The sequence below is a fragment of the Crocodylus siamensis genome, chromosome 1 (assembly GCF_052110815.1).
Source record: "Crocodylus siamensis isolate JL-2025a chromosome 1, ASM5211081v1, whole genome shotgun sequence".
Lineage (NCBI taxonomy): Eukaryota > Metazoa > Chordata > Crocodylia > Crocodylidae > Crocodylus > Crocodylus siamensis.
The window spans coordinates 408,099,886-408,123,011 of NC_143395.1; the positions used below are offsets into that span (position 1 = coordinate 408,099,886).

The window sequence follows — 23,126 nt, forward strand, 5'->3', positions numbered from 1 at the left end:
TAATTGGTTGCAATGTAGTACACAATTCTGTTGATCATGAAAAAAAAGAAAAATTGTACTTTCCCAACCAACTGAATAACTGATATACCTTCTCAATTTTGCTGTTTGACAAAAAAGGCTGTCAAAGTATAAATTATTTCTTGTCACTCAGGTAAAGAGGTATCACTTTGAAAACACAAAGAAGCAGATATGTTGAGCACAAAGCTGTGACTTGATATCAGTGGTAATGTAGCAATAATAGCAGAGGCAAGGATTTTTTAGGGTGTTATCCTTTATTGGACCAACTGGGTAGTTGGGATAGACTTAGACACGTTTTTGAATGCAGGACATTCCTCATCAGGTCTGACCAGAATTAGCTAGGCACAGCATAATAAAACATAGTGAATGAAGATTGCCTTGCATTCAAGAGCTTGTCTAACTCTATCCCAACTACCCAGTTGATCCAATAAAATATATCATGCTAAGAAATCCTTGCCCCTCACATAACTTCTGGCCTAGCCTGGGTAAAACATCATTCTGACACTACCTTGACTTTATACAGGGGGCATATCTAGGATTTTGAAAGGGTGGATACAGGAGGTGTGGCACAACGTCACATATAGCACAACACATTTTTCAGCAGTTAAAAAGAAACTGGAAGCTTTACTAGGATGCTAAAGGCCTAGCACCATATCATTCAGTTTAAGATGAAAGCAAAAATAATATAACTTTACAGTAATTTATACTAATATGCTAGATTATATATTAAATTAATAGGCAAAAAAGAGTCAAAAGATACTGTTTCATTAGTACATTAGAGTTAAATGTGCATCTCTTATTCAGATTCATTAAAAAAAAAATCTCATTTTCTTTAGTGTCTTGATGGTGCCTCCAATACTTCACTGTTGGTCATTTTTTCACTGGAGTTAATATCACCACGTCTGAGTTAAGGTTTTTAGCTAGAGCTAAAAACAGCCTACAGGGCTATGAAATAGAAGGAGACATTACCAGGAGCAGCTAAGGGACAGTAACATAGTTGGGGAAAGGGTAGTTTGAATACTGGAAGATCAAAACCATTAAAAAACAAAGAGGGTTGTTAATACCCATTAAAGGAAGAAAAATTAGCAGGAATCAGGGAGATGCTAATGAATCATGAAGTCAATTGACTCCTTCAGCTGCTTGAATAGAAATGTCACTGCTTTTCCTAGGCAGCTGGTTGTAAACTCTGGGTAGAACAGGAATCAAAGGGGTTGAACTACACAACTACACCCTCCCTAGATCCACCTCTGACTTTATGAAGCCATTTTCAGAGCAGAGTTGCACTTGGTAATCATATTTTTCATCTCAAGGACTACTGCTCTTTGTGAACATGTATTGATAGCAGTATGTCAGATGAATCCGTATTGGGGCCATTCAAAGAAATGTATTCATGAAAGGCCAAGATGGAGCAGACAATGCATGGGGCCAGTGGATTTGCTCTAGTGGTGTGCTTTTTGCATCTGAAATCCTTCTGGAGATCTTTGTGAAGGGGCAGAGGCTTCTGTCAGAACTAGAATGAAGCCTCCTCACATGATTTCCCAAGCTACCACACTCAAATAAAGTGCCATCTTCTATTTAAAGGCCTGTCAGACACACAACATGTGCGTTAATTGAAAATAGTAATAGGACTAAAACAGCTACATTTTCATACTTGCACAGTGCTGTCAAGGTTAGCTGTTACTTTGAAAATTTCAAAAAATGTACCAATTTAATTATTTTTGTTATTATTGCTACATTACCATTGATTATTGCATATGGCAGTTTCATGTAAAAATATGTCAAATGAACTGAAGCTTTGTAATGTGAATGATCCTGATTTATTTTATATAAACAGATACAAGCCCAATGATAGACTCTGATAACTTCAAGTCTACCAAATGATTGACTCCAGTTCACAGTGTTTAAGGCCCCAAGGGGTGTATAGATCATCAAATCTGACTTTCGGTATAGTACACCTCATGGAATTTTACCCAGTTAGCCCTGGAATTACCCAGTAATTTGTTTGCAGGATTAAAATGTAGCCTTGATTTTGTAAGGTCGGTTTCTATGCATTTGTGTGTAAACCTAGAAGCTAATTTTCTGAGAAATGTATGCTAATATGCAATGTATATTTGATGGTTTGTTTGAACTTCTAAGGGCATGAGCACCACTAATATATTCACAATGAGTTAAGATAGTGTTTGAAATTACAGTGTGTCAGCTACTCTCTGGTAGCTGCCTAGGTGTGTGTTCATCTTCCATGGTAAATTCAAGGTAGCCTTACTCCCCCTTTAATGGAAGGGTAGACTACCTCACGTTTCCCATGAAGTAAGAGCATATGCACACGAGCAGTTACTGTGGAGCAGTTGATGTGCTGTAGTCATGTCTCAATTCACCTGACAGAAACTTGTTTAAATGTCCATACCCTACAAGCCCACTTTGAGTCCACCTATTAGATGAATGATACTCAACTAGGGGGATGTGAAGGCGACCCTTATTTCTCAGGACTAACTCCATGACTGCACAGCTCAGGCTGGGATATAAGGATCTCCCAGCCTGAGCCCCACAACCTCAGAGCTCAGGCTAGGAGATAAGGGTCTCCCAGCCCTCACTCCCAGTGGTGATCTGGGAGCAGGGGGCTTGGACCTCCCTGCTGCCAGAGCAGGGGGACATAGTCCCCACCCAGGCTCCTGTGGTGGAGCCTGCCTCAGAAGCAGGTGGCTCCCAGGGGTAGGGAGATAGCTCCCGCTCCTTGGTGGATGGCAGACCAGGAACAGATTTTGATCCCGGTTGGGTATCTACATGAGCTGTTCAGCGCCATTACCAATCCCAAGTAAATTTGCTACTTGCATTTGCAGGTAGCAGATTTCCTCAGGATTAGGGAGGTTTACTGCCAACTAAGTATGTGCATGTGTAGAGACACATGCTTACTTTACAGTAAACTATGCTAATACAAAGTTAAGCATCTCACCCAGAGTTACAAAAAGCAGTGAAGAGGAGGAAGAGGAACCTATTGTAACAATTGTTTTTCCAGGACTCAAACAGGATTTAGGCCCTTAGTAGATGAAATTAGGACTTAGTAGACATCAGTGCCTAATAGGTGGGATAGGATCATGGCCTAAGTGCATAACCTCTTTTATTTTCTGGCTTGTTATAAGTTAACATTAACATTGAACAGGTTGAGAGGAAAATGCAGTCCAAAATGTTTGCTTGTGTTTTCTCCCATATAATTTGTTTACTCAGATGGATAAAAACAGGAGCGTTTTTGTCTTAATCCTGATAAGACTTCTAAATCTGGCAGCTGTTACCTCTTTGAAAATGTCTTGATTGTGGATAAAGTAAGGTGAATAACTCCTCAAACGGTATACATCCATCTTTTATGTTTTTAATGCTGCTAAACGAGCCATTGCACATATTTACATTCATTTAAAAAATTAATGCATCATAACACAAGCTGTTAGCATTTGTTTTCAAACTCCTTATAATTTTTTTTTTTATTCTGAATGAAGGTTTAAGTTCTTTTGATTTTATTTTTCAGACCAGTGCTTTGCAAATTAGTCCTAAACCGCTATCTTGGTATACAGGTTTCCCTCACTTTATGCGGGTTCTGTACATGCAAATTTGCTCTTATGCGATGACCCTTTTTACACCAAAAATTTTGTTATATGCAAGGTAAATTCACTCATATGCAATCAGTGTGGTGGAAGCCTGCAGTCAGCTGCTTTGTGCGATGCACTGTGGGAGTGATGCCATTGGCAGAGGAAGAAAAAAATTATTTGGGGAGGCTGAGCTGGGTGAACATGCCCTGGGCAGGCTGCAGCATCAGCCCCTGCAGCCTGGCCCGGTCTGGCCCCATCAGTGCAGCACCGGGGAGCTGTGAGCCATGAAGCCACCTGGCAGCAGCACCCGTGACTGCCACTCAGGGTAGCTGGTGCCCATACTTACGAAGCTGCGGCTGCTCCGGGAGCAGTGCAACGCCACGTCAGTACAGTCAAGGGGGTCAGTACAGTAGAGGTCTTGGAACATATCCCTATTTGTTGCATTGCAAAGTGGTTTCCCTTTATGCGAATTCGAGTTATGTGCCGTTTTCCAGGAATGCATGCACAGCATAAAGCGAGGGACGCCTGTACTGTCCTTCATGCCTATCTTGTAACAGACAGGAGCTCCTTCTCTGCCATAGCATTGAAAAAGAGGGGAAGAGAATATGAAATGATCAGACTCTTTAACTTGGTAGTCCATTCTCCTCTTGCCCAATTAAGGAAGCTGTGAATGTCATGACAAGATGGTAATGTTAAAACACTTCCCCCCACCTTCAACCCAAAATAAACTATTCAACAGAGATGAGAGTGGCCTTCTTAACTTCCTTCTTATACAGTACTACTTTTAGCTTCCTGTAGTGAAGTGCTCTAATGTCACAGAAGTGGGATAAGAGGATGTCTGAGAGGAAATGGATTATTATATAGTGTTGCAGAACTCACCAGCACCTAGTCTGATACCAGCACATCTTATAGATGAAGCACATGTTTCGATACCCTGGCTTGTTTATTTGTTCAGTAGTACTTTTTATTTCTAATTCGTCATCTGGTTTGCATTATTTGCCCCAAATTTCAGTGTTCTAGATTTCTGCTATGTAATTTTTTATTTACAGATAATGCCTCAGGTCAAATAAGTCTAGACTGGTATATTCATGGCCCTAATCCTTTAGTTCTTCATGCCACAAGTTTTTGTGCTAGTTGCTTCACTTCGAGGTACAGGTAATGCAACTAAGGGCTAGCCAGGAAGCTACCAATGCTGTGAATATGCAGTAAATGACAAGAGTGAATTTTACCATGGGCTTTAACAGACCAGTTCAGCCTAGCATTTATAGTGACTACGAAGGGTTATCATCTGATGGCAAATGGATGATTCTGATGATTTCCGTCCAGTTCCTTAAGCAGAGGTATGCTTATTACAAGAAAAAACTGTCCTAGTTTATATTCTCAGAAGAGACCAAGTCTTGATAAGGCAAAGTGAGAACTTCTTTCCCACCTGTGCAACTCCGGGTTATGGATGGCATGGCATATTGCAGGCCAAGTCACAGCATCAATGTTCATGATCTACCTGTGAATAAAGGACACGATGTTCCAGTGCTGTGAGCTGAGCACTCTTTAGGAGCATTATATCTATTCAAAAAGGTTCATTAAGTATATGCCAATTTCCTGCAATCCTGCCTGCCGCAGCAGTGTGACTTTACTGAATTCCTTCAGAGGAAAAAGAAACATTTTAAAAAATCACTAACATGGTCTGCTTTTACAAGATGTGTGACTCATTCCTAGAGGTTTTATGGAAGCCACTGAGTGTATTCAGATGCCAAGGTGATAAGTGTGACTTCAATGGCTAGGTAGATGAAATTGCATTGGAAATCTGTTTTTCACTGTGATTGGCTCCAACAGTTTGCAGATTTTGATTTAACACCTCATTCACTACATCCCTACTCATCTTCATGGCATGATCTATGACCCAGAAAAAGAAGTGGTGGTCACCCATTTTTGTGACCCAGCGTAGTTTCAAGCATTCAGAATAAATTCGCAAGGTTCATATATGATTATTTCTTGAGCTTATTATCTTTACACTTATAACTGTAAGGAAAATAAGGTAAGGAAATAAAATCATTAATGTTGCACAGATATTCCAGCTGGGAGTCTGGACAAAAGGCACCCATACTTCATCAGAGTGGTTGCTAGTTCTCAGTTGTTTTAATCAGTTAACAAGTTAATCACAAGCCAAGTCTTAAGACAAAGAGAACTCTGTAATCATTTTTTTTAATCTTTCTCTTCCAGAAACAAAACTCTTTCAAAATCAGCACTGTAGACTGCTTAGATTTGATATTTGTATTCTATTTCATAGATAGTTCTGGAACAAAATTCAGCTTTGGAGGAGTAAGAGGCTGTATGACAGGCTAAAATAAAATCCTAGTATAGATGCTATATCTCCAGATATCGTAGAGAGTAATTGATTTGTAGAAGGTAAATTATTAAAATCATCCCCAAACATCTGTAAAATACATAGAGGAAAAAAATCTTTGCTTTCCTTAAAGAGGTTTCGTGGTGGGATTGGAAGGATTCAGTTGTGACAATTTTGCTATTTACATACTCGGTCACTTTGAATGTTAAACTAGCAATCTGGCACACGTACATTTTTCACTAGACTAGCTTTGGCAAGAGAGTTTTTAAAACCAAATGCAAGGCTGCATACAAAAAAGTTTAGTTGCGTTTATTGAGACAAATCTTTAAATAAGAAAACACCAAGCTTCCAAATCAAAGGACAACAGGGAATCCTGTGCTATGTCAGTGGCCAAGGTTGGTCCATTTTAATCACTCTAATAAATTCTGTGCAAATTCTGACGTTACTATAATAACATTGTCATCTATGCATAATTATAGCAAAAGAATTGTTTTGTTAGTGTTTCACAGTGTTACCAGAACAAAAACGGCTTAAACAAACTGCTGCAGTGGGAAGAGGGTGCAGGGAACTCTCAGGGCTGCTTCAGCAGTCCCACTGGCACAAGGGGTAGTGTCCCCAGGTACCAATTGGTTGTGCTGCAGAAGCTCCTGAGAAGTGAGTAGCCCTGAGCCCTAAGGTGCTGGCCCCAGCCTCCAGCTCCCCCTGGCTGCAGTTCCAGGAGGAGCCAGGCAGGATTATTTTGCCCCGAGTGGCACAATTTGCCCCAAACCAAAGTGCATGTCTGGGCACATGCACTGAGGGAAAAAGTCCTGGCTCAAATTTGTGCCACTTCTATTTGAGCTGCTGCAAGCACGTGTGCCTGCACGCATGGACACACCCCTTGATGCCTTGAGAAAGGTTTAATTATTTGGCTGGCTATTTCCCTCTCTTAGCTTGCTGTGTACTTAGGCATTGTTGCACAGGTTGGATCTTCTGACTGATCCATGAAGAAAAGCACCAAACAGTTCATAGTCCCTAAGCTATGTCCGCACTTACCTGCTTCAGCTAGAACAAACTTATGGCAACAACCAGCAGCTGCCACCGAACTGTGGGTGGTGCTGGGAGTCCTATATGCTTCCACTCTGTAGCTGCACTGGCAGAGGAGGAAGTGCACTCTGGGAAGGCACCAGCTGCTGAATGTACCATGGCAGCCAGCTGGAGGCATTGCAGGACCTACCCGTAGCATCAGCCAGGGGCTGGATGGCAGAAGCAACGTAACACATGCAGTGGCTCTGCTGGCAGAAAAGAGAGTTCTGCCGTTGAAGAGAGCCCTTCAGGCTGAACACACTCAAAGTTTTGCAGAGTGGAAGCGAAGTGATTGAATTTTCCTGCAATCATGCCTGTGTCAGCAGGTAGGGCTGCAGGGTCCAGATTAAATGAGGATGCACTATTTCAGAGAATGTTCTGAGAGTCCTTTACTGGCAGGCTGGAGTCTGGCTGGTATTCAAAGCTGCTCCACCAGCCGAGGGGTAAGTACTGCTTTGTCCCAGGTGTGAATCCCTCCACTAGTGCAGTTGACAGTGCCATAGTGGGGGGGAAGGGGCGGGTGGGCTGACAACTCTGGGCATTGAAGTGAAGGAGCACCAACAGGCGCTGCCCAGCTGGGGTGGGGTGTGGGATGGAGCCGCAAGTGGCTCTTTGGGGGGGGAGGGAAGGGCATGGGGGTGGGGGAGTGGGCAGCTCCTGCTGCTGTGTACACTCCCACGCAAGTGTGTGCCCCTCCGGATCTGTGGGGCCTCTGGGGCAAGGGTGGGCTGCTACTGCGGGCTTTACCCTGGGCTTAAACTTCCTTGCCATGGCACTGGGAGTTGGCCTCTGGACAGCATTCACCCTCTGGGTCAGCAGGGCTGCACGGGTACAGCAGGAGATTTACCAGTGTTCGGACACAGTCGGGTTGTAGTATCTGGCTATTTATTCAGTACTGAACTTTCAGGGGTTGCTAATTAACTCAGAATATCTGTATTTACCATAGTTCAAGCAGGATTTGTCAAAACTGGAATCAGAAAACAGTGTGCATAACTCTTCATTGTTTCAATGGTATCTTAATTGATTTGTCCACACGTGTGTGTGTGTGTGTGTGTGTGTGTAATATCACTATCAAGGAGGGGTGTATGTTGATGCACATTGCCCAGAGGTCCTCCTGCAAGTTTTATTTTATGGAGTCCAGGGCCGTGTTGTTTTCATAAAGCATCTTTGCCTCATCTGTGAATTTCAGGAAAAGAAAATAAATGCCTTTCTGCTGAATAATAAACTTCACATTCTTTTAAGTGGAAATGCATGCAACACATTATGGATAAGATGCTGAAAGTTGTGCATGAGTTACCTTTCTTTTTTTTATATGTATATATAGGTAGCTAGATATATTTATATATAGACTAAGAAAGTGCCCGTCAAGAATGATGTGCGGGCAGTGGGCACGGAGTGCCACCACCCACTGCCCACGTGGCCACTGCTCTGCAACCAGCCACGTGCATCCCCCCACACCTGATACACACCTACACACACCAAGCTACAGGCCACACCCACCCAGCCATACACCCACCCACCCACACACCGCACACGCACTCCCAGCCACACACCACACATGGCACACAGCCACATGCCATACACACACACAGCTATACACCACATACTATGCGCAGCACCCACCCAGCCACATGCAGCACCAACCCAGTCACACCCATCCATCCAGCTACACACCCACCCAACCACACACCGCATGCACACATCCAGCCATGTGCCACACGCCACACATGGACAACCAGCCACATGCCACACACACCCAGCCACATGCCACACACAGACACACACACACCACCCAGCACCATGGAGCCCAGGGGGCGATGCAGGCCCCCCACCTCCTGGCCCCCTGCACTGTGCGCAGTGGCGGGAGCCACTTGCCCCCGGCCCTGGAGGAGTTGCCGAGCTCCCCTGGTGTCACAGCTCGGCCCAGCCTGAGCACAACCCACACCCTGCCAGGCACAGCCTCAGCCCCAGTCTCCCTGGCACTTCCAGCAGCAGCAGCAGGCCACTGTGACCCCCCTCCCCTTCCTGTCCCCCATGCCCGCTCCTCATGCAGCACCCTGTGGCCGTGCCTCATCCCCCCCTGCCTGGAACGCCCCACACCCACTCCCTGCAGCACCCTGCGGCCACGTGCCAGGCCCCACCACATGCCCTGCCCCCACATGGCCCTGCCCCTCTGCAGGGCTGCAAGCCACGACTCTCACTTCTCCTTCCTAGTCCCCACTGCCTCCACCTATGCGTCTATCTGTCAATAAGGCACCAGGCAGCGCATGTGCAGTTGGCCCAAAGCGTTATGGACAGACCGACACACAGCAGGAAGTGCTACGGCTTTTATTATATTAGAATATCTATGTTATGTTAACACATCTATATATATATATACATTTCTGGTAGCAATATGTAAAAAATTATAAATATACTCAACTTATAATGGCAGATCACTTGGGGAAATCAATCATTGGGCTCCAGAGGGAAAGTTGCACTCTTTCAGTTAGAGTGCACAATAAATAAGTACATTTTGATGGCACAGCTGAATTGCTTGTGTATCCTTTATGCAACTATCTTCTATTCAATGGTACTGGAAAACAGAGTTCTCATTTATGAGCTAGTAGTACTCTGTACTTCTCTGTACTGAAATGTTCTTGACAGATTTTTCTTTGCATGCTTTTAAATTCTGATGGCTGTGTTCTTTGTCTGTTCTTGGCCCTTAATGCACAACTAATCTTTTACTCTTGTCTCTGTATCACCAGGCCTCCTGAACCTGTTTACAGCACTGTGAACAAACTGTGTGATAAGCCTCCTTCTCCTAGGCACTATTCCCCTGTCGAATGTGACAAAAGCTTCCTTCTTTCAGCTCCCTACCCCCACTACCACGTAGGCCTGCTCCCTGACTCTGAGATCACCAGGTACTGCATGCGCTTTTTTCTCACTTCCTTTATTATAATGCATGGGCATCAGTAGTTATAGAGTAATCCCAGCCTCCCTAATGTTCCCTCTCCTAAGGCTCGTGCTTGTCTTTAACCTGGCTTTCACCTCTGCAGCACTGTCCATTGGGAAACGCATAGTACCTCAGTATAATGCTAGGGCTACCAAAAAAAAGGGGTGAATACAAGCAGTTTAAATCCGTAGGAATGGCTCTCTCAAGTGCTTCACATTAAATATATTTCATGCCGTAACCTAACTCTGCATTTGTTTTACTTCAGAAATGACTAAGAATTCACCATCAGTTGTAACAGTGCAAGCTGATGCCATAAATTAAGCTCTCTTCAGCTGATGTATTTTGTTTTGTTTGATGGGTACATCCTGAGATCATTTAAGGAACGTTAACCAAGAGTAATCACTTCCCTAGCCAAATACTGGCTCAATGTGTCCCTGAAATGTCGCATCCCTGAGGATGGCAGCATACTGACGAGAGATGATGAAACTATGGAAACCGAAAGGAGTTGTGTGCTTACCATTGTCTGAAGCTTACCTTATTACAAATGGCTAATCAGTGAACATTTCCTTAGGCCAAAGTGTTCTTTGTAAGTATTTTTCAAAATGATCAGTTAACTGTTTTCAGCTATAATAATTAGGGACCTCCTGAAATCACAATTTCACAGATTTTATGGAAGATATGCAATTTGGCATTGCCCACAAAATCAGGCAACATCTGCAGAATCCACAAAAAAAAGAAAAAAAAGAAAGAAAACTTACTGAAAGTAAAATACTGGCCATCCTCATGGCACTGCTGTCCGGCTGCACAGCCCACCATGGGGGAAGAGGGGAGACATGAGCGACTGGTGCCTCCTGAGCCTGGGGTGGCACCTGCAGAAGCCAGTGTCAGGGACAGAGCTGGCGAGCAGCCACAGATGCTGGCGGGAGGGGTGGGCATGGCCCTGTCAGGCGGGGTATGTGCCCTCCCATGCCACCATATCAGCCGCCTATGGGGGGAAAGGAGTCTGCCAGCATACAGGGGAGTCCAGAATAGTTGCTGCCCCCACCCTTCAGTGATGACTGGCTGAGAGGACTGCCTGTCATGCAGCCATGTCCTTCTCCACCAGTCAGTGGTGAGGGGTGAAGCTGCGTGATGGACAGTTCTTGCAGACAAACAGCAGCAAGAGGCAGGGCCACCAGGGCCCCTTGGCTATTCACAGGTGTGGGGCGGCCTTGGCCATGATAAGCCCTTGAAAATGGCATCCAGCCACGCGAAACCACCTAGCTGCCTCCTCAAGATGGGTAATGATAATCGAACACAGAAAGAGTTTAGGAGGATAAAATTTAAGGTTAGACTTTCAAAAGTGAATAGTGATTTGGAGCATTTCTGTTTGGCTGCTGAACTGGAAGGGGTCCGGAAAGGACCCGATTCTCAGAAAGTACTGATCAGATCACCAGCTGCCTGAAAACCACTCCTCTAAAGCAGCACTTCAAATCACTGGTTCCTTTTGAAAATTTACTCTTATTTGCTGGTATAAAGACAATTTTTTTAGAAGCCCGTACTGCAAATCTAAAATAACTGAAATATGTCCAGTACAAGTGAAACCTGTCAGCAACAAAGTTTAGAAAGGATTTTGAGGAAACAGAGCAACTGATCATTAATTTCTGATTATCACTCAAGTAGGAACAGATAGGCTTATGGGTGATACCACAGGAAACAGGGACAATGTTCTGTATTTAGATGGCTGTTTTGTGATAAGCTTTAGAATAATAGAAGTTGGGCAGAATATGACAGGTAACCAATATCACATTTGGCAAAGTGGCCACAGTGGCTGCAGCATAACAGTGTTTCAAATAGTCGCTTATAAATCAAATACATAGTAAAAAGTTATAAGGAGAAAGGCTCTTTTCTTTAACTTCAGTTTAATTAACATTTTGCTACTTCATAGTAAATTATCAGTCTGGAAAGTATGGATGCAGCACTTATCCTTAGGAACAGGCTGGCATAATGATGAATGCAGAATATATCTTGGGTAATTCTAGGATTTTTGGTACCTTCAAACAAATCCCTCTTTTTTCCTTTAATTTTCTTCTTAAGTCTCTCCCTTCAGCAATCAAATACATTTTGGCTGTCTATCACTTAACAATAGCTGATTGTATACATTTACATTAAAAAGGCAAAAACAGTTACAGAAATGCCTGGAGCCATCAGCAATCCACAAGTTGCATAACAGATAATGTGTGTACCCAGATGGTCTTAATATAATTACTCTAATACTTCCTTCGTTCTTCCTTCCTGTTGCTTCACCCTTGTTTGGTATGCATGTTTCTTGCAGCTTTTATCAATGTAGGTTTTGAACTCTTCTGAGATAGGGGCCATTTTTGTTGTGCATTTGTACGGCACCTCACATAGGGGTCTAGCCCATAGCTGGGGCTCTTAGGTGCTTTTGCAATACAAATAATACATAGAATAAATATTTGGAGTCGAGCCCAGGAGCCTTGACTTATAATCTACTGCCCTCCCCGTGAAGGGTCTCTGGTGCTAACATTCCAGTAAAGTAATCCTAAATGTCAGAGCGATTTCTGTGGACCAAGCATTATCCTTAATAAGCTGGGCTGAAATGATAAAGACAATCATATTTACAGTTTTTTCTATAAAGCAACCTTTAGAAACAGATTGTTAAGGATAAAGCACTAGCAGAGTGCAAAGAGAGAAGATGAACAGAATTATTAAAGTGGAAAGTCAATAGGTGAATTAGTGTCAGACAGTAACAGGAAAAGAACGGCGAGACATAGGAAAACAGATGTGAAAGGCATTGCAGTGCTGTTAAGTATTAATTTAAAGGAGCATAAGCAATAAGCTAATAAAATCACCATGACCAAATATAGTAAGAGCATACAATACCTGTCAGGTTACAGGAAGAATATTAGGGTGAAAGTTTCTAAGATGTACCTAGAACTGCAGGAGGCCTGGTTTACTGTTGCTCTAATGTAATAGTCTACATGAATATGAAGTGTAAAACATCGGCATTTTGATTAATGACATTTTTCACTAGTAGAAATGAACTTCGCAAGAAACAGGACATGATGAATCAGTCCCTGAATATCTGAACACTCCTACATAACAGCACATTAAAATGGATTCCTTCCAAGTCCTGACCAAAAAGCAGGAATATGTTCTTTCTTACATAGAGATTTAAATCTGCAAAACTAATAATGCCTTTGTGATTGGAAGTAGACAGCAAAATAGTCCATCAGAATCCTACATCACTGTTTTCCACCTATAAAGAGAAAGGACGCCGAGCTAGACAATGGGACAGAAGGACTCCAAGAGAAGCTGTGGGCTGGGAGAGGTTCTTCCTCAGCTTGGGTTTTTTGAGAACCCGATCCCACTGCAGGATTTGTGAGTAATATGCTACCTTTAATTGGACCAACTTATATAGTTGGGAGATAAAGGAGACACGCTTTGGGGCTTCAAATACCCTTTATTGAGTTTGGAAAGAAACTCAGGCTTAATATGACTTAGAGCAATTACTTCTGGTTTTGCCTAATTATGCTACTGAATTTAATTACCTCAAAGGAAAGTTGTCACCTGTGAAGGAAAGAAAAGTTAGCCGAGAGAGGTGAAGAGTAAGTTATAACATACCACAAAATGAATGTGATGGTTAAAACCATGGGTTTTGGGGTGTCTCAGAGTTATGAATTTCTGTTCCAGACCTATCTGCAGAAGGTATTGTGTAGACTTCCCTTGAGGATGAGGAGGGTGAAGTCTGAGATAGAACAGTTGTTTTGTGAAAAGTGTTTTCCCACTGGTAATAGAGTATTTTGTCCTATGCCACTGTTCTGTGGAAGTTTATTCTGGAGCACAATGGTGTCTTGGTTTCATCCATACAGTTCCCAAGAGAGCATTACGTATATTGAATGAGGTCTATCATATATTATAATTGGCATGTTCAGGATTCATGAATCATGATGCTTTTGTTGTGAGGAGTGTAGATCAGACTGTTGGTGGAGATGAATTGGCTTTTCCTGTTTTGGCAAGGTCCAGTTCCTTCCTGTTTGTTAGTCACTGAAACTTTTCTCCTGATGATGAGCTTTTGGTGAGGCGGGGGACAGTGTAAATGCTTATTTGAGGAAACGTCTTTCAAGGTGCAATAGTCTTTGAATGTAGGTAAAATTGTAAGAGAGCTCGTCAAATAGATTGTAGTGAGGGTTTGGATGTGACAACCAGAGGTGTGCAGCCTGGATGCAGGGTCCTTTTTGTTTAGTTGTAGGTATATTGTTCTTTGATTTCTATTTGGTGACTATTTGATCATGGCAGGCTGTTAACTGCAGACAGCTGCTCTTCTTTGCTAATGAAAGGGCACGAAGATGAAGGGCACTCTCTCTAGGGTGGAACAGGTGGGCAATCTGATCTGCATTTTTTTCATTAGGATGCGCACTTCTGGAAATAAAGCTTCATGTGCTGTGAGCTAGGTGCTCAGCAGGGATCCTGGTTTTCTCTGATAAAAAAAAAACAAACGACCAATTTTCAGATGAGTGATGTTTCATTTTAATCACGGAAAGATGTGGATTTTGGGTTACTTTTTTCAATACGAAAATTGCGGATTTTTTTTTTATCAGAGAAAACCAGGATCACTGGCGCTCAGTTAGTCTAAATCAGAGCTCCTAGGAGTTGTAGTTGGCATCAGTTCAGAGGCGTCCTTGTTGACACCAGTTGGGAATTTTCCTTCCTCTATTGTTTTGCCTTCTGTTTAGTTTGTTTCAAAAGCTGGGCCTCAGGCACTTGGTGTTCAGAAATCAAAAATACAGATTTGACATCAGTCCCATGGGACGCCCATGCCTGCTATGGGACAGGGAGATCCGGGTGATGTGGATCCCCTACCCTCCATAAATGCCGACCTCGTGAAGGAACATCTTGAGAAGCTGGATACCTTCAAGTCAGCCGACCCTGACAACCTGCACCCCAGGGTACTCAAGGAGCTGGCGAGCGTCATAGCCCAGCCCCTGGCACGGATCTTTGAAAACTCCTGGCGCTCTGGTGTAGTGCCCGAAGACTGGAAGAAGGCCAATGTGGTGCCTATCTTCAAGAAAGGGAGGAGAGTGGATCCGACTAACTACAGGCCCATTAGCCTGACTTCTATCCTGGGGAAGATCTTAGAAAAGTTTATTAAGGAGGCCATCCTTGAGGGACTGGCCCAGGCTAACATCCTAAGGGACAGCCAGCACGGGTTTGTTGCGGGTAGGTCTTGTTTGACCAATCTCATTTCCTTCTATGACCAGGTGACCTATCACCTGGACAAGGGAGAAGAGATTGATGTCATATATCTTGACTTCAAAAAAGCTTTTGATCTGGTATCCCATGATCACCTCTTGGCCAAACTGGCCAGTTGTGGCCTTGGCTCCACCACGATCCGCTGGCTGGGAAATTGGCTCCGTGGTCGGACCCAGAGGGTTGCGATTGATGGCAGTCACTCATCGTGGTGCCCTGTGACCAGTGGGGTCCCTCAAGGCTCTGTCCTGGGACCCATACTGTTCAACATCTTCATTAACGATGTGGACATTGGAGTTAAGAGTGGACTGGCCAAGTTCGCCGATGACACCAAACTTTGGGGCAAAGCATCCACACCAGAAGATAGGCGGGTGATCCAGGCTGACCTGGACAAGCTCAGCAAATGGGCAGACGAGAACCTCATGGTGTTTAACACCGAAAAATGCAAGGTTCTCCACCTTGGGAGGAAAAACCTGCAGCACCCTTATAGGCTCGGCAGTGCTACGTTGGTTAGCACTACAGAAGAAAGAGACTTGGGGGTCATCATTGACCACAAGATGAACATGAGCCTGCAATGCGATGCTGCGGCTAATAAAGTGACCAAAACGCTGGCTTGCATCCATAGATGCTTCTTGAGCAAATCCCGGGACGTCATTCTCGGCCTTGGTGAGGCCGCAGCTGGAGTACTGCATCGAGTTTTGGGCTCCACAATTCAAAAAGGATGTGGACAAGCTTGAGAGAATCCAGAGGAGAGCCACGCACATGATCAGAGATCAGGAAAACAGATCTTACAATGACAGGCTGAGAGACATGGGACTCTTTAGCCTGGAAAAGCGTAGGCTCAAGGGTGATCTGATGGCCACCTATAAGTTTATCAAGGGTGACCACCAGGATCTGGGGGAACGTTTGTTCACCAGAGCGCCCCAAGGGATGACGAGGTCGAACGGTCACAAACTCCTGCAAGACCGTTTTAGGCTGGACATAAGGCAGAATTTCTTTACTGTCTGAGCCCCCAAGGTCGGAAACAGTCTGCCAGTGGAGGTGGTTCAAACACCTACATTGAACACCTTCAAGAGTAAATTGGATGCTTATCTTGCTGGGATCCTATGACCCCAGCTGACTTCCTGCCCTTTGGGCAGGGGGCTGGACTCGATGATCTCCCAAGGTTTTTTCCAGCCCTAATGTCTATGAAATCTATGAAATTATACTTATTTAAGGGTGTGGCACAATGCTTCCCTAGTGGATATAACCATGCTAACTCTAAGTGAACTGGAATGTCTACATAGCATAGTGCTGCGCTCTGAAGAGGGGCCAGCTTGGTTTTTGAGTGAGTAAAGCCACGTAGACAGAGCTAATGAACGTGGTCAAAGCCCCAACCTTAACACAACTATACTGCTTTCAGCTGCAGAGCTAGCCCATTCAGAGCTAGTGCTGCATTGCAATGTGTAGGTGTAGCCCAAGAGGCCTGTCTTAGATGAGATTTTCTTCTCTACTCTACTGATTTGTGAAAAGCCAGGGCCTACCATCAGCATGTTTAAGCAAATCAGTTGTTTCAGCTCCTCTTTCAACTGCAAAGAGAGTGCTAAACATTACCAAACTGAGAACACTTCACTCTCCATTCTGACTGAGAGGTGATTACTGTAATTTGCCCTTTCCTCCGCACATGGAAGTTTGTGTGGACAGACAACCTGGCACCTGTGATAATTACAAGCGCTGTGATATTTCACGTAGGTTTCTTGTTGGAAAAAAAAATACCTTTAGGATGAAAAATACAGCACAATCTCATTATAATGAACCCCCATCAGACAGGAAGAAAAGTTCATTAAGAAAGGTGCTCACTAAAACAGTCAATTTGTCAACTTGGTACATCATAATAATAAAAAAGAAATCAAGTCTCGCTGTCTTAGTCATTAAAAGGAGGGGTGGTGCTGTATGCAGTGGTACAGTAGCTGAAATCTGCTCTACATTTTCCCAGGAAAGGAGTAAAGCAACCATCCAAGGGTTGCTGCCTCTTGGAACAACTTTAAAGCATCTCAGACGAAGGTCCAGATTTGAGAAGTTGTCAACATACACGGAGGGCCACAGATCTTAAAAGAATGTAGCTTCCATTTGGGCGCTAAAGTGATTAGAGTCTCGAAATAACTTCCTGTGTTATGGCCATGCTTTCACAATGGGGAGCTAAGGATTTCTGAAAATCAAGCTCTTATTTTGAGATGAGACCCAGCCCCTTTACAAAACCCATCTAGCCCTGATTGTGCCTGGTGAGTGCCCCTCAGTGGAATACAAAACCTGACCCAAAGGGCAGAGGTCCTAATTCCTTTGCTGTGGAATATCTACCTCCACTAACTGGAGGTTGCAAATTTTGTCAATAAACTTTGCCTGGACATTGACAGGGGATATTGTGCCCTGCTGATCTTACTAGATCTTCAGCAGCCTTTGATGTAGTTGGCTGTGAGGTGTTGCTAAAGTGGTTACGTGACCTGGTGGTCATCCCCTGACCTCGCGATCCCTTTGGGAAATGTCCTGCAGCCTCTGTTTTGTCACCCCGTCCTGTTCTATTTGTAAATGAGTCCACTGGGACAGATTGTGCAGAGATTTCCAGAGACATGCCATCAGTATGCTGATGACACCTAGCTCTACTTTGCTTTCTCACCTGACCCAGGCTCTGCAGTCCTCTCTTGGTGCCTGGCTGCAGTTGGGGATTGGATGTCAGTGAAACAACTGAAACTGAATCCAGACAAGGCAGAGGTGGTGGTGGTGAGCAGACCACTTGATTTGTGGGGAGATTGTGATACCTATCAGTGATGAAGTTGAACCTTCTCTTGTCACTCAGATTTTCAGCTTTGCCATACTCTAGATCTTCAGGAAGTAGTGGTACCTAGGAGTGCCTTTAACCAACTCCATCTAGTGAAAAGGCTGCAATCCTTCCTTTCAAATTCAGATGTAGCCACCACTATGCATGGCTTTGTAACCTCCTGCTTAGACTATTTCAGTTTTCTACATGGGGCTGCCCTTAAAGACCATCTAGAACCTGTGGCTGGTGCAAAACATGGCAGCCTACCTCCTGATAGGACTGGGTCACCAGGAGCATGTAACTCCAGGACTCCAGAGCCCACATTGGTTCCCAATAGCTTTCCAGGTGCAATTCGAGATACTGGTTTTGTCCTGTAAGACCCTAGATGGTCTGGGCCTTATGTATCTAATGAACCACCTTTTTCTTTGTGCCTCATGGCTATGTCTAAGGTCAACCAAGAGCAACTTCCTGCAAGTACCATCAGCATGCCGGTGAAAACATGCACGCTGAGGTCACTCTCAGTAGTCACTCCCCTACTCTCGAACTTTCTTCTTCTTGAGGCTCATCAGAGCTGCAGTGTGAACATCTTTCAAGTGCACTGGAAGACCTTCCTATTTGTGTGGGCATTTAGCAAACAAAGCTAGGCTCGGACACTGTTTAGGGGGCTTCTGTCTTACGTTGACATTCCAGTTGTCTTTTAAGTTGTTTTGTTGCTCTTGTTTTTTTTTTTCTTTCTTTTTATAGGTTATTCTGTTTTTTTATTGTAAGCTGTCCTGGGCCTTTGTTGGGAAGGGTAGTGTATAAATCCAACAAATAAATAAAATCTGTAAGTAAACCCTCTGTGATGATCACAGGGGTTTGAAGGCCTCACTTCCTTCACCTGATTCCTCCATCCCACCTGCCTCCAAAAATAGAATCTCTCCCTTTTCCCAGCCAGATACAGAGTGGTCTACCTCTCTCACATACTATCTTAAGAAGTCCTCTCCTTTGTTTCTGTCACTTTTAGATTTCAGCTTTGGGGTGTTTCTGGATCCTTTGCTGCAGTTTCATCTTCAGGAGGCAGCAGTGGCTAGGTAGGCCGTTCTGCATCTGGTTGGGAAAGAGAAGGAGTCCCTATTGATTGTAATGAATTTTATGATATGGTCGTTTCATATATAAGGATGTTTCTCAGCTTCTGAGGAGTGGCTTATAGAAGGATTTGGGAGTCCTGGTGCTATAGTTCCCCATTCCAGGTGAGGAAAAAAACGGTTACTGGACCCAATCCTGAACTGATGTAGTTTGGTATTGCTCTACCACCATTCTTCCAGGTGCAAAGAGAGCTCTGTGCTAATTCAGACCAGCTGGGAATTTCTGTTCCACTGAAGACAGTGGGATTTCTAGCAAAGAGGAGGGGAAAATTAGAGAGAATTCAGTGGGAAAGAATGCAGGGGACTCATTTCCTGGCTTTGTTTATTATTGATGACTATGTACATGCTTAGAAAAGGGTTTTAGTGGTGAAAGAAAACTGGAGCTCACAGATGTAGCATTACATTCAGAGAGAAATAGCTCTGATTTCCAGTAATCTATCAGTAGATTTGTGCGTCTGTTAACTGCCCCTCAAACGCAGACAAATAGTTTCTGCATTACTGTGCTTTTGAACTCCTGTCTTTTGAAAACTCCTTGATCTTGAATTTGCTTTGAACTCTGCTTATATTGGTGGTTTCCCTGTCCATCCTTACACCTTTTTGGTATTCTAGACACCTGTTCAAGTTTTGTTCAAAGAAAGCACTGGTGTTATTGACTCTTGTGATTTTTATCATGGGCCTTGCATTATTTCATGATTCTTCTTCAAGGCCCAGCTTTTGCCACCGTGCAATTACATCAGAATCTCAGCTTTCACTGATACCCTTCTAGTTCTTGTTTTCATGACAAGGAAATGGAATTAAGGAAACAAAAGAAACCCATGTAATTTTTAAATTCTCATTATTTTAAAGTAAAAATCTCCTAATTTTATAGGCCGTCCTGGTAATGAATGTTTTATAGGCCCTCTTGGTTTGAATGTGTAGAGCTAGTAATACATGGTCTAAGAGTAACAACGTAAGTCTAGGAGCTGAGAAGTCCTGAAATTAAAGTCCTTGCTCTGACTCTGGCCTGTTGCTTGCCTTTGGCAAGTTCCTCATCTTCCGTGCCTTATTTTCCCTACTTCTGAAATTAGATTAATGCCACCTATTAGGCTAGGGACAGAAATTACACATAAACTGGTATAAGGGATAGGAATCTGGTTCAAATCTGTAACAACAGAAATTCAGTGCACACAAACCACTTTCAAAATGGCCGGAACTGATTTAAGATAAACGTGGATGGATGTAGCGTCAGACTTACTGATTTAGGTTAAATCAGTTTATTAAACTTCTATCCCAGAGCCTTCCAGATCCAAGTTAACTCACAGCTCCCCTCCTTGCAGGGTAAGTCTTGCCCCAAGCTGTCTGCTCCAGCTGAGCAGGGAGGCATACTCTAGTGTCCCCTGTCTTCTGGCCTGGGCCACTGCAGGCATGTGGATGCATTTCTGTAATAAAAAGTGAATGTCTTTTCACTTGCTTGCTAGTTCAGTATATGCAGCTTAGACTAACCTGCAACAATTGAATCAATTCAGCCTCTGGCATTTTGACTGTCTGTACTTAGCCCTAGAGGCATTGTGCAGAGTAGTTATTGCTGAAAGATGAAACGTGTTATGTACGAAAGTATTATGAATAGTGTCAAAGCATTTGAAAGGTATTCATGTTGTTATAATAGTGTTTTATGTTTGTATAATTGTATTTATCCTGGAGGATCCAAAAGCACTTGATGAAATCTTTTCTTGCTGCTGCCTCTTGAGTAGCAGGCAAAAAATGCACAGTGAAGCTGTCAGACAATAAACTACCTGAGTACACATCTGAATGTAGTAGGTGGGGTGTAGCCTCTGAATCAGGACATCCAAATGCTAGAAGCTGCAGTGGGAGAGGATCAGGGGATGGAAAATTGTGGACATCACTGTTTACCCTCCCCTTCAGTATTTACTCTTTGCCACTTTGTGAGACAGGATACTGGGCTTACTGGGCCTATGATCCAATCCCATAAATGGAAACTCTTATGTTCTTATGTAGTTTCAAGGAGTTTTAGGCTGGGCTTCATCATGTAAGCAATTGGGTGCCTGGAACTCCTACTGAAGCCCAGCAGAGTTGTGGGAGTTGAACATTTTGCACAAGCAAGCACCTGGAAGTTTTCAACATTGAGCACTAATGTTCCTCAAGCCCTTTTTGCCACGGTGCCCCTTCTCCCTTGTCAGTTATCTGTGCTGCTCTTTTCTGCAGAGGTTTCTTCACTGCTGAAGAAATGCTCGCTGTCAAAAAGTGGCACATTTCACTGTTCTTCTTGTCAAGCGTGCTTTCCTAGATGACTTCTTTGATCATCAGTGAAATCCACATAGCACAGCAGTGCCCCTCCCCTTTTTCATTCCCAGTTGTTTAATAAGATAATTAAAGAATATGTCTCAAAGAATATGTCTAACCAAATCCCAGGCTATTTGAAATGCCTGACAGCTTGAAAATGAGGCCCATCAAAGCAAGCCATATACAACCTTGTTGTTTACAGATCTCATTGTTGGACATGCGCCAAATAAACACACTACCTGTCTTGAATTTAAACCTGATTTAATCTTAGTCTTCCTATTTAAATCATATTAATTTATTCATTTTATAGGGCATATTGCAAATAAGGATAACAAAATTGGGAACGATTCTACTGAGATATGATGTTTCCTTGACCAAGTGTCATGATATCAATTTATGAGCTGAACTGCACCTTTTAGAGGCCAGCTAGATGCAACAAGACTGGATGTGGTGGATTGTCACCATTGTTCCGGCTTGAATCATTGACATCACTGTTTATTTTAAATAAACATATTCCAACCCAATGTCAATAGGAAAGGAAATAGTGTAATTTAAAATAACTAGCAATATAATACTTAAAAAATTCATCCTATTGTTATAACAATCATCTAAATGATCCAGAAGCTCAAGTGTTGTTCTCAAAACTGATGTCAGGCCAGGTTTGTGGATGTAATCTATAGATGTAGATGTAGATTAGTGCAAAATTACAATGCTAGGTTAGATGCCTAACTTCTGCTGAAGTCTGCTTGAGTGTTTTTGAAAATCCTTTGCATATTTAAATACATCATCAAGTGGTGAATAAATATATTTGTAAATTCAGTGCTCAAACACTTCTGAAAACAGGGTTTAGGTTCCCAAGCCACTCAGGAGTTTTTCAGAATGTTACAATCTCTTTTTCTGACATTCCTTTATTCTTTGCATTAACTTATTGTAATTTAGGCAAGCAATAACATCTTAACTGAAGCAGTATTTTCCTTCCCTATTATTTGCTTTTAATTTGATCATTTTTCTAGTCATCTGATCATTGATTGCTTGGTGAAGGCTGAACAAAAAAAGGCATTGAATTGCATCTAATATTAGTTTCTGCTAGATACTCATTAAGGGGCCTACACTTTCCTTGGTCTGTCTTTTGTTTCTAATATCTTTATGAAATGATTTTTATACCACTTATGTGTCTTGCCAATAGTATCTCAGTTTGTGTCTTGGCCTTTCTGATTTTGTCCCTACATGGTTGTATTATACTTTTCTACTCATCCTTACTAATATAGTCAAGTTTCCACTTTTCATAGGATTTCTTTTTAGGTAAGTCCTTGTGGGGGGTTTAGCCAAGCAGGTGTCTTGCTATGTATTCTATGCTTATCTTGTATTGGGCTAGCTGACTTGTGCTCTTAATGTTATCTCTTCAGGGAGCAACCAGCTCTCCTAAACATCTTCTTTTCCCCCTAGATTTGCTTCCCACGGGATCCTTCCTGCCCATTCTCTGAGTTTGTTAAACTGTACGTTTCTGAAGGTGTGTTTTTATTCAACCTTACGCCTTCAGAATTTCAGCTCATTCCTCTCTGTTAGGAAAAAGCAAATTAAGAAGAGACTCTTCTAGTGGGGTTCTAATGTCTTTAATAAAATAGATGACAATTTGAATAAAGAATGATTCAGTTTTCTTCTTTCTTTCATTTTTGGGCTTGCTCCAGAGCTGTTTTGTCAGAATTAATGGTGTAATTTTCAGAGGAGCTGTGCA

The 23,126-nt window shown here is 43.1% G+C and overlaps 1 protein-coding gene across 17 annotated transcripts in view; it reads left to right on the plus strand.

The window, feature by feature from the left end:
• The window catches only part of DLG2 (discs large MAGUK scaffold protein 2), a 1,617,582-nt gene that overhangs the window by 1,186,373 nt on the left and 408,083 nt on the right, over positions 1 to 23,126 (plus strand). For 14 of the 17 annotated variants that reach the window (XM_090030660.1, XM_090030651.1, XM_090030653.1 and 11 more), the window contains one exon: positions 9,753 to 9,908. The exons of the other annotated variants lie outside the window; for them this stretch is intronic. In XM_090030660.1, the coding sequence (XP_089886786.1) occupies positions 9,753 to 9,908 (156 nt within the window). The remainder of the gene's footprint in view (positions 1 to 9,752; positions 9,909 to 23,126) is intronic. 17 annotated transcript variants of the gene reach the window in all.